The following is a 15,699-nucleotide window of genomic DNA, read 5'->3' as shown; positions in this document are numbered from 1 at the left end:
TAGTTTAAATTATTATAATATATCTATTACAAAATTCAAATGTAATTAAAATAAATAATAGTTCCACTTGTATTTTTAAATGTTAAAATGGCCGGGAGCCAGGTCCACTCCTCAGGATGTTTTTTGCTACCCTTTTTTCACTATTATACCAATATTAAGGTACTGCAGCTACATAAATGTCCATATAACCCTAACATTTTGCATGGTGTATCCTGACACATAGGGGGAAACTAGCAGAAAAAGTTTCTGGGGATTGCTGCCTTTTTGCTGTCAAATATCACCCTCAACATTCCCCAGAAGACAAAAACATGTCTGTCATTCATGTCTGAAAGTTCTGTTTTCTCCGATTTGAGGTACAGTGGAGAACTTTGGTTATACCAGCTATAATCCTCTAGATAGAAAGGTCATCTTGGACTTAAATTGAAGCTTATAAACTCGGGAAGTTTTTCATGCACATTTGAGGCAGTGATATATATAATAAAATGCTTGAAAATGATCACTTTTGATGACAATTTGTCAGGCGGACAGACATGTTTTTGTCTTTTGGGGTATGTTGAGGGTGATATTTGACAGCAAAAAGGCAGCAATCCCCAGAATCTTTTCCTGCTAGTTTCCCCCTATGTGTCAGGATACACCATGCAACATTGTAGGGTTATATGGCTATTTATGTAGCTGCAGTACCTTAATATTCACAATTACATCATTCCGCCAAAAACTTTTCCCAAAAAGGGTGTCTTTTGGCCCCTGAGACCAAACGGGGTCGAGTTGGGGGGGTCGATATCAACTTGCCCAAGCTATAAGATAATAGGAAATAATAGTGAAAAAAAAGGTAGCAAAAAACATCCTGAGGAGTGGACCTGGCTCCCGGCCTAATATACATACAATATTTAAAAATACAAATCTACCATATTTATTTATTTATTTATTTATTATTATTTTGTGCTCACCCTGATGGTCTTCCAATCCCATCTGACTTTGTATATCAGGAAACCTTTGTTCTATTTGTATAGACAATGCATGTTGAAAGGGGACAAACAATGAAACACCATAAGAGCAACATGAAAGTCATCAGTGTGAGCTGTGTGCTTCACTCCGAGGGTTCTGAAGTCTCACACGAGAACAGTGGAATGTTCACTTCAGTTTATTTGGTCAGTAAAATCAGTGCAGCGTATCATAAATGTTCATTTTAACATCCTCTCACACACACACATCTCAGTATCGGCATACACACTTACATTCATGTGCATTCACTAAACGCATGTCAAAAGTGAACGATTTTGGTTAAAATTACTCAATCATAACCCCCCCCCCCCCAAACAAAAAAATCAGTGCATAATTACTACTGTAATACTGTGAATATGATTATGTGTTTAGATCATTTTAATGCCACATATTCACTACAGCTACATGTACTCAACTCTACTGTGGGCTTTGTTAATATTGTACTCAGATTATAGGATTGTTGTTAGCAAATTAGCTAAATATACCTTCATTTGCCCAAAATTTTAAAAGCAGCATCACATTTAATATATAATGCATAATGCATTGCAAACTCTATTAGAATCAATTGTTTCCTCTGTGCATGACGTACAGGGTCACGGCTTATTTGTGTGTCCTGTGTAGAGAGGGTCAAGTTTTGCCCATCATTTAAGTGTTAATGGAGCTGTGTGTTGAAGCTGAGAGCTGTTGGGGTCAGAGGTCGTGTGTGCTGAGAGCTGTTGGGGTCAGAGGTCGTGTGTGCTGAGAGCTGTTGGGGGTCAGAGGTCGTGTGTGCTGAGAGCTGTTGGGGTCAGAGGTCGTGTGTGGTGAGAGCTGTTGGGGGTCAAAGGTCGTATGTGCTGAGAGCTGTTGGGGGTCAGAGGTCGTGTGTGGTGAGAGCTGTTGGGGTCAGAGGTCGTGTGTGCTGAGAGCTGTTGAGGGTCAGAGGTCGTGTGTGGTGAGAGCTGTTGGGGGTCAGAGGTCGTGTGTGGTGAGAGCTGTTGGGGGTCAAAGGTCGTATGTGCTGAGAGCTGTTGGGGTCAGAGGTCGTGTGTGGTGAGAGCTGTTGGGGTCAGAGGTCGTGTGTGGTGAGAGCTGTTGGGGGTCAGAGGTCGTATGTGCTGAGAGCTGTTGGGGGTCAGAGGTCGTGTGTGGTGAGAGCTGTTGGGGTCAGAGGTCGTGTGTGGTGAGAGCTGTTGGGGGTCAAAGGTCTTGTGTGCTGAGAGCTGTTGGGGGTCAAAGGTCGTGTGTGCTGAGAGCTGTTGGGGTCAGAGGTCGTGTGTGGTGAGAGCTGTTGGGGGTCAAAGGTCGTGTGTGCTGAGAGCTGTTGGGGGTCAAAGGTCGTGTGTGCTGAGAGCTGTTGGGGGTCAAAGGTCGTGTGTGCTAGAGCTGCAGTGCAGTATAATCACTGATCTGATGTCAGTGCATAATGCAATGATCTTTACATTCAGTGATGTCATTAAGCTAAGCGTTGTCTTAAGGGAAATCCTGCTTTCTTAATATGTTTATACTAAAGCATCCTTTTTAATCGATGCTGCGAGTGACATTAACATGGAATCAAAACCGATCCCATTATTCTTCCTTATTGCACATTCCTGATGTTTTCATGATCCATCAGTGCATTATTCTAAACCTACACATGTTTGTCTTCATAATGCTGTTTGATGCATATGTTATATTACTTTCCATTTCTGCATTCAAGTCTCATCCAAATTTTTCTTCTTCTTGAATACCCTGTTTAACGTTAACAAATATGTCACATTATGGAAGTAAAATGGGTTGTGATTCGTTGACTTCAGCTCTAATGCCTTCATGCACCAGTTAAATGTGGATTTGATTTGGAAGCATTTGGAAACGCATGACGCTTGTCCATCATGTCAGTGTCCATGTTCTCTTTCCTCCTCCTCTTCATCCAGTCTTCCTCGTCTCCCTCGGTCACTGCACTCCCACGAGATCCGTGATGGGTGGAGCGAACACCATCAGCTCCTGATACTTGTGGAAGAAGAGACGCAGACGGGACACGTAACCGTCCTCCTGATACGGCAGCTTCTTCTCCTTCAGGAACTGAGACACGATGGGCTTCACCTGAGGCAGAACACACACACACACACACACACACACACACACACACACACACACACACACACACACACACACACACACACACACACACACACACACACACACACACACACACACACACACACACACACACAAAAAATGTTTTACTTGAAAGTAAATAGTTAACACTATATATATATATATATATATATAAAGTATATATATACTGTAAATAAAGTATATACAGTATATATGTTATTAACATGTTAATGTTAAATATGTTATCTAAATTATTAATTAAATTATTCCTTTTTGTGAACTGTATTGTTACTTTGTGCCGCATTTTATTTTAATGTCAATATTAAATAAAATAAATGTAATTTATAAAAAAAGTATAGTAAAAAAGTAAGTATACAAATAAATAAATAAATAAATCATTACATTAAATTGTTTACTTATTATATATATGTATTTGGTGTATTCATATCCATTAGTTTTTCCTTTTTAATTAATATTGTTTGATTACTGTTACATTATTAATTTATTCCTTTTTGTGAATTGTATTGTTACTGTATTTGTTTATGCTGCATCTTAATTTAACTTAATAATTTAATCTAATTAAAATATGACATTAAAACTAAATATATAATTTAATTATTTTAATTATATGAATATATTAATAATTACATCTTATTTCATTATTAATTCACTTATTTTATTACATTAAAATACAGCATAAAATAAAAACAGTAACAATACAATACTGAAATAATTCAATAATATAAGCAATAATTTAAATAATTTAATTTTAAATGACAATTATTTACATAATACATTTTTTATTCCTTTTTTTGGGGGTCTGCAACTTTGGGAAACACTGGGCTCCATGTCATAGGTTGAGGCATGCATGTGTGTGTTTGTGTCAGTGTGAACACACACACACCTTCAGGCACATGTTGTCGGACAGGAATGGGAAGAGGTGATGCTCGACGTGGCAGCTGATGAGGGAATGGCCAAAGGTCCAGTCCAGCACTGGGTTTCGGGGAAGGTTCAGGACACCGTGGGTCATCTGGTAGATCCGCTTGGGACGGCTAGTGGCAGAAAACATTGGCAGTCCGATGTGCTGCAAAAGTAGAGACACGGAGAGCAACTTAAAGTGTAACTCTCGCCAAAATTGAACCTAGGCTCTTTTTGTTAATCTACCCGAGGCAAACTTTTGCGTAAAGCATAATTAGAACGGAAACGCCACTTTTAAGATTGACCGTATTTTCGTTTTAGGTCAAAATGCCTTGTGAATGGGAGTGCTTGGGGCACGACTATGATAGCATCAAAATCGCTATTTTTGAAACACTAAGAAGGCTCGACACAACATGAAACTGTGCTGGAAGTCTCACCAGGGGCTCTACACATGAACTCCAGCATTGAGAACATTGTTTTTGTACACAGAGTTTATTAAAAAGAAAGGTTTTGTACGACTCACTTTATCAGATAGTGTTTCTGGTGGCTGGAGTTTTGTCAGTCAAAAGTAGTCGATCTCCGAATGCAACGTAACATGAGAAGAGTAAAGATGGAAAGCTCCTAAAGCTTGTTTCCATATAAATTCACTGATAATTTTTAATCTAAATGATCATGCTTTTCATTGAAATTACAAGTTCATGACATTTCCTCATATGGAGTCAGTTCATTACGTTGCATTCGGAGATCGACTACTTTTGACTGACACCAGAAACACTAACTGATAAAGTGAGTCATACAAAACCTTTCTTTTTAGTAAACTTTGCGTACACAAACATGTTCTCAATGCTGGAGTTCATGTGTAGAGCCACTGGTGAGACTTCCAGCACAGTTTCATGTTGTGTCGAGCCTTCTTAGTGTTTTAAAAATAGCGATTTTGATGCTATCATAGTCGTGCCCCATGCACTCCCATTCACAAGGCATTTTGACCTAAAACGAAAATACGGTCAATCTTAAAAGTGGCGTTTCCATTCTAATTATGCTTTTACACGAAAGTTTGACTCGAGTAGATTAACAAAAAGAGGCTAGGTTAAATTTTGGCGAGAGTTATGCTTTAATGAGGTCATATCATGGAAAACTGCAAACAACATTATAACAATAACACGACCCTTTTAGCGATTCAGTGTTTAGCTTTAGTGTGTGTGTGATGTTTGAAGGGGCCACAGACGCCACAGGGGCCCAAACTAGACAAAACGGACACCAGAACACAAGACAATAGCACACGAAGGCATTATTACACACACACACACACACACACACACACACACACACACACACACACACACACACACACACACACACACACACACACACACACACACACACACACACACACACACACACACACACACACACACACAGCATGCTGCACCACTACGAACCAGCAACAAGGATCTCACACACATCGAGGTCTCAGATCTGACGGCAGCACTTTAAAAAATACCTCAGCGGATCAGCGTAACACAGAAGTACATTCTCCCTTTGCTCTGCCTGGGAAAATCAAGCGTGAATGTACAAATGAACCCCGTGAACCGTGCAAGCATGCAGGAGAGGAGAACAAAGCTGCATTGAGCGGGTCTCGGGGGAAAGGATGGAGAGACACACAAAGAGAGGGATGGACAGATGCAGACTTTAGCTGAATAGCTCTGAGTATTCACACTCAGATTACTCTTATGAGAGAGAGAGACGACAGAGAGTAATGTAGTGCTGGAGAGTTACTGTACTGAGAGAGACTTTCTGCTGTTAGTGGGTCATGTGACGCTGGTTACAACTCACGATCACAACCATACTAGATTAGATACACAACGTAAGCATGCAGTGTGTAATTTCTGTACCACTAGTATGCATAAACAATATATATTTTCTAGAAATGAGTGGTGACAGTATATTTTCTGAAGATAAGTAGGATAAATTTAATTGATATTTTCTGAGCATGCACAGACAACTAGCATGCAAAAAAACAACTATATTTTTTATATTTTCTGAAGACAATTAGTGTAAAAAAAATATAATTTAATTTATATTTTCTGAGCATGCAAAAACAACCATTTTTAAAAATATTTTTCTAAAGATAAGTAGCGTAAATAATGTAATTTATATGTTCTGAGCATGCCTAAAAACTATAGCATGCAAAACCTACTATATTTTTATATTTTCTGGACAATATAATATAATTAATATTTTCTAAACATGCAAAAACAACTATTTTTAATATTTTCTGAAGGTTAGTAGTGGTGTAAATAATTGAATTTATATTTTCTGAGCATGTATAAACAACTATAGCATACAAATATAATTTATATTTTCTGAGTATGCATAACAACTATATTTCTGAAGAAAAGTGGAATAAATTTAATTTATATTTTCTGAGCATGCAAAAACAACCATTTTTAAAATATTTTTCTGAAGATAAGTAGTATACATTTATTTATTTTCTGAGCATGCACAAGACAACTAGCATGCAAAAAACAACTATGTTTATATTTTCTGAAGAAAATTAGTGTAAAAAATAGAATATAATTTATATTTTCTAAACATGCATAAACAACTATTTTTATATTTTCTGAAGGTAAGTGGTGTAAATAATTTATATATTCTGAGCATGTATAAAACAACTATAGCATGCAAATATATAATTTATATTTTCTGAGCATGCATAAACAACTATAGCATGCAAAATCTACTATATTTTTATATTTTTTGAAGGTAATTAATTATAAAAATTAATAAGTGGTTTAATTTATATTTTCTAAACATGAAAAACAATTCTATTCATATTCTATATTCTATTATATTCTATTTGTATATGTCACGGGGTGACAAATAAGCCCGGGACTATCCCTGCTAGAGAAATGTCCCCGCTGAGATTTGGGAAGCGAAACACCGTCCCAAAGCCTGGGTGAGTGCCTGTCGCTATGGTAACCTAGTGGCGGATTGACGGCAGGTGTGGGTAATTTGCGCTGAGCGTTTGAATGGGGCCACACTAGCTCATGAGAGTATAAAAAGTCAGAGGAAGAGAAAGTGAGTTGGTTCTTCCCCGCGGGGGTTGTGAGAGAGAGACGCGCAGCACGTGAGCGGCCGTGGCCGTGGGAGAGAGAGGCACGAGCAGAGGGGGACACGACGAGAATGAGAGGTGAGACGGGCAGCACGTGAGCGGCCGTGGCCGCGGTCGCGGCGGGAGGCCGCGGGAGAGAGAGGACGAGAGAGACAGATGAGAGAGACAGATGAGAGAGCCAGAGAAAACCTCGGCTGGATTGCGGGTGGAAGCCTTGGTACACTGAGTCTGTTGAATTGCAGTTTTATTGTGGAAATGAGCACGAGTGAAACCTTACAGTGTGTGGTGGAAATGTGAGTTGGGAATTATTTCTGCTGTTCACTCGCAATCACAGCTGTCTATTCCTCCCTCTGTCTGAGTCCAGAGAAGAGCCTGCTAATGCTGTGAGTTACACGTGTCTATTCCTCCCTCTGTCTGAGTCCAGTGAAGAGCCTGCTAATGCTTGAAGAGCCTGCTAATGCTGTGAGTTACACGTGTCTATTTCTCTCTCTGTCTGAGTCCAGTGAAGAGCCTGCTAATGCTGTGAGTTACACGTGTCTATTCCTCCCTCTGTCTGAGTCCAGTGAAGAACCTGCTAATGCTGTGAGTTGCATGTATTCATTCCTCTCTCAGCCTGAGTCCAGTGAAGACCCTGCTAACGCTGTGAGTTACATGTATCTCCCACTCTCTGCCGGAGGCTAGTGAAGAACCGGCTAATGCCGGAAGGGCCTGCTGGTGCTGGAAGAGCCTGCTGATGCTGGAGGAGCCCGTTAATGCTGGAAGAGCCTGAGGCTAGTGAAGAGCCGGCTAATGCCGGAAGGGCCTGCTAATGCTGGAAGAGCCTGCTGATGCTGGAAGAGCCCGTTAATGTTGGAAGAGCCTGAGGCTAGTGAAGAGCCGGCTGATGCTGGAAGAGCCTGCTGATGCTGGAAGAACCTGCTCCCGAAGAAAGGAGGATGTGGAAGAGACTTTTAACATTGTTTTTATTATTTAATAAAGTGTATATTTATTTTGAATGCTGTGTCTGCCATTTCCTTCGTGTCCACGGCCGGCTCCTCAGGGGCGGCACGCAAGCGAAGGGGTGGGCGGCCCGCTGGCGCTCCACCCCGACCCGTGACATAAAATGGCGTAGTCGGCAGGATGCCGCCCTGAGTTGAGCAACCGTGGGCCGAAGGTATGGCGACCAGTTTTTTTTCCTTTTTTTTGTTGTTTATTTTTGTTTTGTTTCTTTTTTTGTTTTTCTCTTCCCTTTTCTTCGGCGTCCTGGAGCGGATTGGTGGGGGGGTATGTCACGGGGTGACAAATAAGCCCGGGACTATCCCTGCTAGAGAAATGTCCCCGCTGAGATTTGGGAAGCGAAACACCGTCCCAAAGCCTGGGTGAGTGCCTGTCGCTATGGTAACCTAGTGGCGGATTGACGGCAGGTGTGGGTAATTTGCGCTGAGCGTTTGAATGGGGCCACACTAGCTCATGAGAGTATAAAAAGTCAGAGGAAGAGAAAGTGAGTTGGTTCTTCCCCGCGGGGGTTGTGAGAGAGAGACGCGCAGCACGTGAGCGGCCGTGGCCGTGGCCGTGGCCGTGGCCGCGGGAGAGAGAGGCACGAGCAGAGGGGGACACGACGAGAATGAGAGGTGAGACGGGCAGCACGTGAGCGGCCGTGGCCGCGGTCGCGGCGGGAGGCCGCGGGAGAGAGAGGACGAGAGAGACAGATGAGAGAGACAGATGAGAGAGCCAGAGAAAACCTCGGCTGGATTGCGGGTGGAAGCCTTGGTACACTGAGTCTGTTGAATTGCAGTTTTATTGTGGAAATGAGCACGAGTGAAACCTTACAGTGTGTGGTGGAAATGTGAGTTGGGAATTATTTCTGCTGTTCACTCGCAATCACAGCTGTCTATTCCTCCCTCTGTCTGAGTCCAGAGAAGAGCCTGCTAATGCTGTGAGTTACACGTGTCTATTCCTCCCTCTGTCTGAGTCCAGTGAAGAGCCTGCTAATGCTTGAAGAGCCTGCTAATGCTGTGAGTTACACGTGTCTATTTCTCTCTCTGTCTGAGTCCAGTGAAGAGCCTGCTAATGCTGTGAGTTACACGTGTCTATTCCTCCCTCTGTCTGAGTCCAGTGAAGAACCTGCTAATGCTGTGAGTTGCATGTATTCATTCCTCTCTCAGCCTGAGTCCAGTGAAGACCCTGCTAACGCTGTGAGTTACATGTATCTCCCACTCTCTGCCGGAGGCTAGTGAAGAACCGGCTAATGCCGGAAGGGCCTGCTGGTGCTGGAAGAGCCTGCTGATGCTGGAGGAGCCCGTTAATGCTGGAAGAGCCTGAGGCTAGTGAAGAGCCGGCTAATGCCGGAAGGGCCTGCTAATGCTGGAAGAGCCTGCTGATGCTGGAAGAGCCCGTTAATGTTGGAAGAGCCTGAGGCTAGTGAAGAGCCGGCTGATGCTGGAAGAGCCTGCTGATGCTGGAAGAGCCTGCTCCCGAAGAAAGGAGGATGTGGAAGAGACTTTTAACATTGTTTTTATTATTTAATAAAGTGTATATTTATTTTGAATGCTGTGTCTGCCATTTCCTTCGTGTCCACGGCCGGCTCCTCAGGGGCGGCACGCAAGCGAAGGGGTGGGCGGCCCGCTGGCGCTCCACCCCGACCCGTGACATATACATAAGTAATGAATTATTTAATTGATATTTTCTGATCATGCAAAACCAACTATAGCATGCAAAAAGAGCTTTAACTAAAGCAAATAATTTAATTAAAATATTGAAGATAAGCGGTGCTCGTCTGTTTAGAGTCATGATGCTGGGATGCTGTGGGTGGTTGTTAGGGTGTTGCTATAGGGCTGTTTTATTGTCAGTCAGATAAAACTGTAAGTCAGATAATAAAAAAAAAAACTGCACTCCTGCATTTGAGCAATCATGCAGGTCGAGGTTTAACACTTTACATTAGCGTGAGTTTTCTGCAGGTATATCTCACCTGAAATATGTTGACGTGTATGTACGGCAGGGAGAACATGGCTCTACACAGAAGCATGACCAGCAGAGCAGAGCTGCACGACAGCCCTGACACACACCTGAGCAGGTAATACTGAGAGAAAAACCCCACACACACACACACCACGGTGCGCATGATCTGCAGCGGAGACTGACCCTTCAGCTGACCTGAAACACAAACACATGCACTCACTCACAGAAGGACAGAAGTGCTCAAATGGAGACGTATGTAAATGTAAAGCAGCTCAGAGTTATCCTACACTCTCAGAATAAAGGTACAAAAGCTGTCACTGGGGTAAACCCTTTCAAAAGCTTCCAATATGTACCATTTAGGTACTAATATATGTGACCCTGGACGAGTCACGAGACACGAGTCGCACGGGTATATTTGTGGCAATAGCCAAAAATACATTGTATGGGTCAAAATTATCGATTTTTCTTTTATGCCAAAAATCATTAGGATATTAAGTATAGATCATGTTCCATGAAGATATTTAGTAAATTTCCTACCGCAAATATATAAAACATTTATTTTAGTGAGTGAATGCTGCACAATCGCCAACATAAATGTAGAACTTTAAAGGAGATTTTCTCAATGTTTCGATTTTTTTGCATCCTCAGATTCCAGATTTTCAATAGTTGTATCTCGGCCAAATATTGTCCTATCCTAACAAACCATACATCAATGGACAGCGTATTTATTCAGCTTTCATATGATCCATAAATCTCAATTTCAGATAAATTGACCCATGTGACTGGTTTTGTGGTCCAGGGTCACATATATGCACTTTTGATACCAATAGGTTCCTTTGTGTTACTAATATGCACTCTTTAGGTACTAAGGTACCTTTTAAGATTACCTTTTAAAAGGGTACCGGCCCACAACAGCTTTTGTACCTTTATTCTGAGAGTGTATAGAAAGAAAGTAATTTTCTTTCCTCACTGAGAGTAAAAATACAACAAAATCACTGCCAGTCAGAACATTTCTCCACAAAATGAAAAGTCAGACATCATATAGGAGCACAAAAGATTGATCTCTCCTCATCACAACTGATGGAAAAGCTGAGACTCACCGACGGCGACGATGGGTGTGATGATGGGGACGGCCAGCGGAGCGATGAACAGGTAGACGGATCGAGGAAGGAAAGGCATTTTCCATGTGCTGGAGTCTCCCAGGCCGATCACATTAGTGTGAGCGTGATGCATCTTCACATGAGCCTGAACCCCAGCCCGCGCCGAGAACGAGCCGCACACCTGAGACGCCATCAGGGACAAATCTCACATTTAGAAGCATTTCAAGAGAAACACTGTGCACCATTTCTATAGGAGACTTATCACATGTGTGCCATTGATCAGACTGAAGCTCTACATCTCCAATCATGCTGGATTTTACAATTTATAATTGAATTATTCAGAAAGAAATTCTTACAGGGTTTGGAACAAGTTGAGGGTGAGTACATGAACTATCCCTTCAAATATTACATTAAAATACTGAATAAAATAAATAATTTACATTATTACATTTTAAATTTAATATTCATTTTGCCATATTATCTACAATTTTAAACTTGTTTGACATTACTTTATTCCTTTTTGTGAATTGTACAGTTACTGTAGTTGTTTAGGCTGCATTTTAATTTCATAATTTAATTAAAATACAAAATTATTTACATTTTATATTATATATTGTAATAATATATAAGCTAATTAAACGTCTTTAATGTAATATGTATTATTTATATTTAAATAAATTATTAAATCAAATAATTATATAATAATAATAATAATGTATTATATATATATTATATATTATATAATATATTTATTAATAATAATAATAAATATTGATTTCACTCAAAAAAAGTAAGCTAATTAAATGTCTTTAATTTAATATTTATTATTTATATTAAATTAAATTATTAAATCAAATAATTATATAATAATAATAATAATAATAAATATTGATTTCACTCAAAAGAAAAAATAAATAAAATGTATTATTTTCACTAGTTGTCTTTGACTTTTGGGCCACAGTGTGTGTGTGTGTGTGTGTGTGTGTGTGAGTACAGTCTGTTAGCATGATCAGCATTATGACTCTTTTACATTCTTGAGAGGATAAAAACTGTAAATGAATGTAAATCCTGTTAATCTCAAAGTTAATTCATGAAGAATTAATCAGTTAAATTCTTTCCATTCTTATGCAGTTTTCATGTTGCAGAGCATGAGCTGCACTACAACATTTCGAACACCAATGGAAATATAAAAGTACTGGGAGTATCATGATTCAGTGATAATATTAAATGGTAAATTTCAGATAATATACCGTATCACGGTGCTTTGCAAAGATATATGTTGATTGATTTCATTTCTCCAGCAAACTCAATGTAAAAATGTCATAATCATCAGTATTTATTACTTTAATGAGCTCATTGTTTCTGCCTTAAATTATTAAATTGTTTAAATTAATATATTTTTAGCTAACTGATTTTGTATATGTACATTTCTGAAATACATAACTTAGTTACCTCTGATAACAGATCTCTCTAAATTGTAACGTGGACTCATCCACATTGCCACAAGCTGCTTTGAAACGATGTAAAGCGCTATACAAATAAATGGGAACTGAACTGAATCTATAGTGTGTATTGGATCTGACCTCGATGAAGAAGACGGCCCAGAAGCGAGCCCAGGCCGGAGACTCGCTGAGCGCCCCGTGACTGGCCAGGTGTGTCCCTTTAACAGTGATGACAGCGTGAGCAACACCCATCATCAGCAAACCCAACAGGAAATACATCATCTGAGACGAACCCAACAACAGGAACCCTGCGAACACAAGAGCAGAGTCAGCGGAGTCGACTCATGCCACAGATATGACTTCATATGCTTCATAATCACAGCTATGACACAGAAATCATGAGACATTTATAGGTTAAATGCATATCAATGCTATTCATCAACAAGCAATTATTATGTATAATAAACATATATTGATATTGACATGTTTCTGGCAACACTTTACAATAGCGATCCATTCACTCTAAAAAATGCTGGGTTGGGTTTGTTCATATTTGACCCAAACATGGGTTGAAACAACCCAGCATTTTTTAAAGTGCATATTGATATTAACATGTAATGATCCATTTACTAATATTAGTTAATATTAACTTGATTCACTAATTTTAGTTTGTTCAAAGTTTCTGTTTACAATAGTTGATGCACTTTGAACTAACATGAACAAACCAACTTTTATTAACTAACAGTATCAAAGATTAACAAACGCTGTGACAAATATATTGATCTTAGCTAATACAAAATGAGAGCTTATTGGAAAGTGATACTTTTTTTAAATAAGTGTCGTGTAGTTTAGGCCTTGTTAAAATATTGTTTGTGTCATATTTAATTTTTGTTTTGCTTTGTTTGTTATGTAAATGATTTTCTCCATCCAGATCATTGTTCAGACGCCCTGGAGAATAAAACGCTGCTGAATATCAAAGGATCATGAGATGATTCAGTTTCATCTTTTTATCTCATAATGAAGCAGTTCGACAGGAGCAGTGCCATCGGCTTCTCCCTGAAAGACGAGTCACTGTGAAGGAAACTGGATCTTCCCTATGGGAGAGGAGGACACAAACCCAACCGGTCGCCATGACAACGACCCCACAGGAGTGTACACCGTAGCCAATGTCTGAAAGGTTATAAAGCTTTATGGATCCAAAGTGAATGAACCTTTGGCACAAAACTGAAGCATTTTAAACTTTCTGTGTCATTTCTAAAGTTAACCCAATAACACATCTGACACACAGTCACACCCTGAGACTGCAGACTAAACAATTAATTTCAATTGCACATTATCCAAAACACTCCCTATTAATAACATTACACACCTTCGTACTCTCAAACAGGCTTTTTATACACATGGTTAAATGTTATGATACACCCACAATATTAAACACACACTTTAATGGGTGAATGACAAAAAAAAAAAAAAACATTTACCAAACCAAACAAAAATATTTAAAATGATATTTGTAATACATAAACAAATAAATATTTTGCATTCAAATAATAAAATAATAAATCAATTATATTTTGCTTAATTTTACAATGTAAAAAATGACATGATCAGTAAGCTATGGCAAACAAATTGTACCAAAAAAATCATTGCATTGTGACATTTTTATTCACTTAAATCATTCTTTCACACTAAATAATTATAGGCCTAAATTAAAATCGCCAAATAAACAATACAAATAGGTTACTACTTTACTATTTAAACAATATATCATTTCCCCGCACACATCACAGTCTTTCGATTTAGTTGCATCACAGCATGAGCATTTAAATGGGAAATGTGGTTAATTGTCATTGAATGACACAATGCACTTCAAAACAACGTTAGTTGGAGTATGTTTTGTTAGTTTCACGAGATCCAGATCCTGAAGTGTCTCTCATAGGTTGGTTGTGTTTATCATTACCTGCAGGTAAACTGATGAAGGCTGCGGTGAGGATGGTGCAGTCGACCCCCCTCCTCTCCCACCAGCTGCTCGCGCGCACACTCTCCTGCACGAGCCGCGCGAGCTCCATCATCAGCGTCTCGCGCTCCGCGTCCGCGCACTCATCATCCCGGGCCGCGGGGCCGCGCAGGCCGCCGCTCTCGCTCCTCTTCTCGGGAATGTTCTTCATGATCGCGCTAGTGCTCAGACTCAGAGACGCATGGCTCGCGTACCCGCTTACCGTCCCGTCCCGTCCCGTCCTGTCCCGTCCGCGAAACAAGGTAGTGAGGGACTTTACTGCTGACTGCGCTAGAAACAGACCCCCTCTCCCTCTCTCTCTTCTCTCTCTCTCTCTCTCTCTCTCTCTCTCTCTCTCTCTCTCTCTCCCTCTCTCTCTCTCTCTCTCTCTCTCTCTCCCTCTCTCTCGTTCCCACGGCGATGCCTTTGGCAGGAGTGTCCTCAAAAGGGCTGCAAGAAAACAAGAACAACACACTAAAGCACTGCGCGCGCGCGCGCGCGCACGCACGCACGCACACACACACACACACACACACACACACACACACACACACACACACACACACACACACACACACACACACACACACACACACACACACACACACACACACACACACACACACACACACACACACACACACAGAACACTTTATGCATTTTTACATTTTTATTCTGTAATTCTGTATGATTTATAATCTGTTTCCCTCATGAGGATATAAAAAAAAAGTACATATAAAGTCTAAATTTACTGGTAGGCCTTTTACTTTCCTTGTGGGGACATAAATACCAGGTACTGTATATACTGTATATATACACACACACGTTAGGTTTCCATGTTTTATAGGACATAATCATTTTTATACTGTATAAACTGTATATATTATATCCCCTAAACCTACCCATCACAGATTTCTATGCATTTTTATATTTTCAAAAAACATCATTTAGTTTGATTTATAAGCTGTTTTCCTCATAGGGACTAAAAACGTTCCCACAAGGACAAATATTTCTGGTATTATAGGGGACGTTGTGTCCTGAACACACAGATAACACAGCTATAGAATAAACTGGCTCTCTTATCTGTGGACTCGCTCATGTATTTACAAACCCTGT

At 40.1% G+C, this 15,699-nt stretch overlaps 1 protein-coding gene and 1 long non-coding RNA gene across 3 annotated transcripts; one reads left to right on the top strand and one right to left on the bottom strand.

Annotated features, from left to right (window-relative positions):
• The first annotated feature begins 1,032 nt into the window (after window positions 1-1,032).
• LOC309484745 lies at window positions 1,033-2,279 on the top strand. 2 transcript variants are annotated; one of them, XR_014200960.1, is made up of 3 exons: window positions 1,033-1,730; window positions 1,993-2,122; window positions 2,155-2,279. It is a non-coding gene; the product is annotated as an uncharacterized lncRNA (long non-coding RNA). The 2 variants fall into 2 exon arrangements; XR_014200961.1 differs by having other exon boundaries at window positions 1,103-1,730; window positions 2,057-2,122.
• fads6 (fatty acid desaturase 6) lies at window positions 2,238-14,899 on the bottom strand. Its single transcript, XM_082151103.1, has 6 exons — window positions 14,548-14,899; window positions 12,729-12,895; window positions 11,146-11,326; window positions 10,056-10,240; window positions 3,983-4,162; window positions 2,238-3,063 (listed from the first exon to the last, which is right to left on the bottom strand). Exons 1-6 carry the CDS (start codon window positions 14,753-14,755, stop codon window positions 2,914-2,916), a joined length of 1,071 nt encoding a protein of 356 aa, XP_082007229.1. The 5' UTR covers window positions 14,756-14,899; the 3' UTR covers window positions 2,238-2,913.
• Between the last annotated feature and the right edge of the window lie 800 nt (window positions 14,900-15,699).

This window comes from Leuciscus leuciscus (genome assembly GCF_965113295.1).
Source record: "Leuciscus leuciscus genome assembly, chromosome: 21".
NCBI classification, from domain to species: domain Eukaryota; kingdom Metazoa; phylum Chordata; class Actinopteri; order Cypriniformes; family Leuciscidae; genus Leuciscus; species Leuciscus leuciscus.
This window is presented reverse-complemented; position numbering and strand designations above follow the sequence as displayed.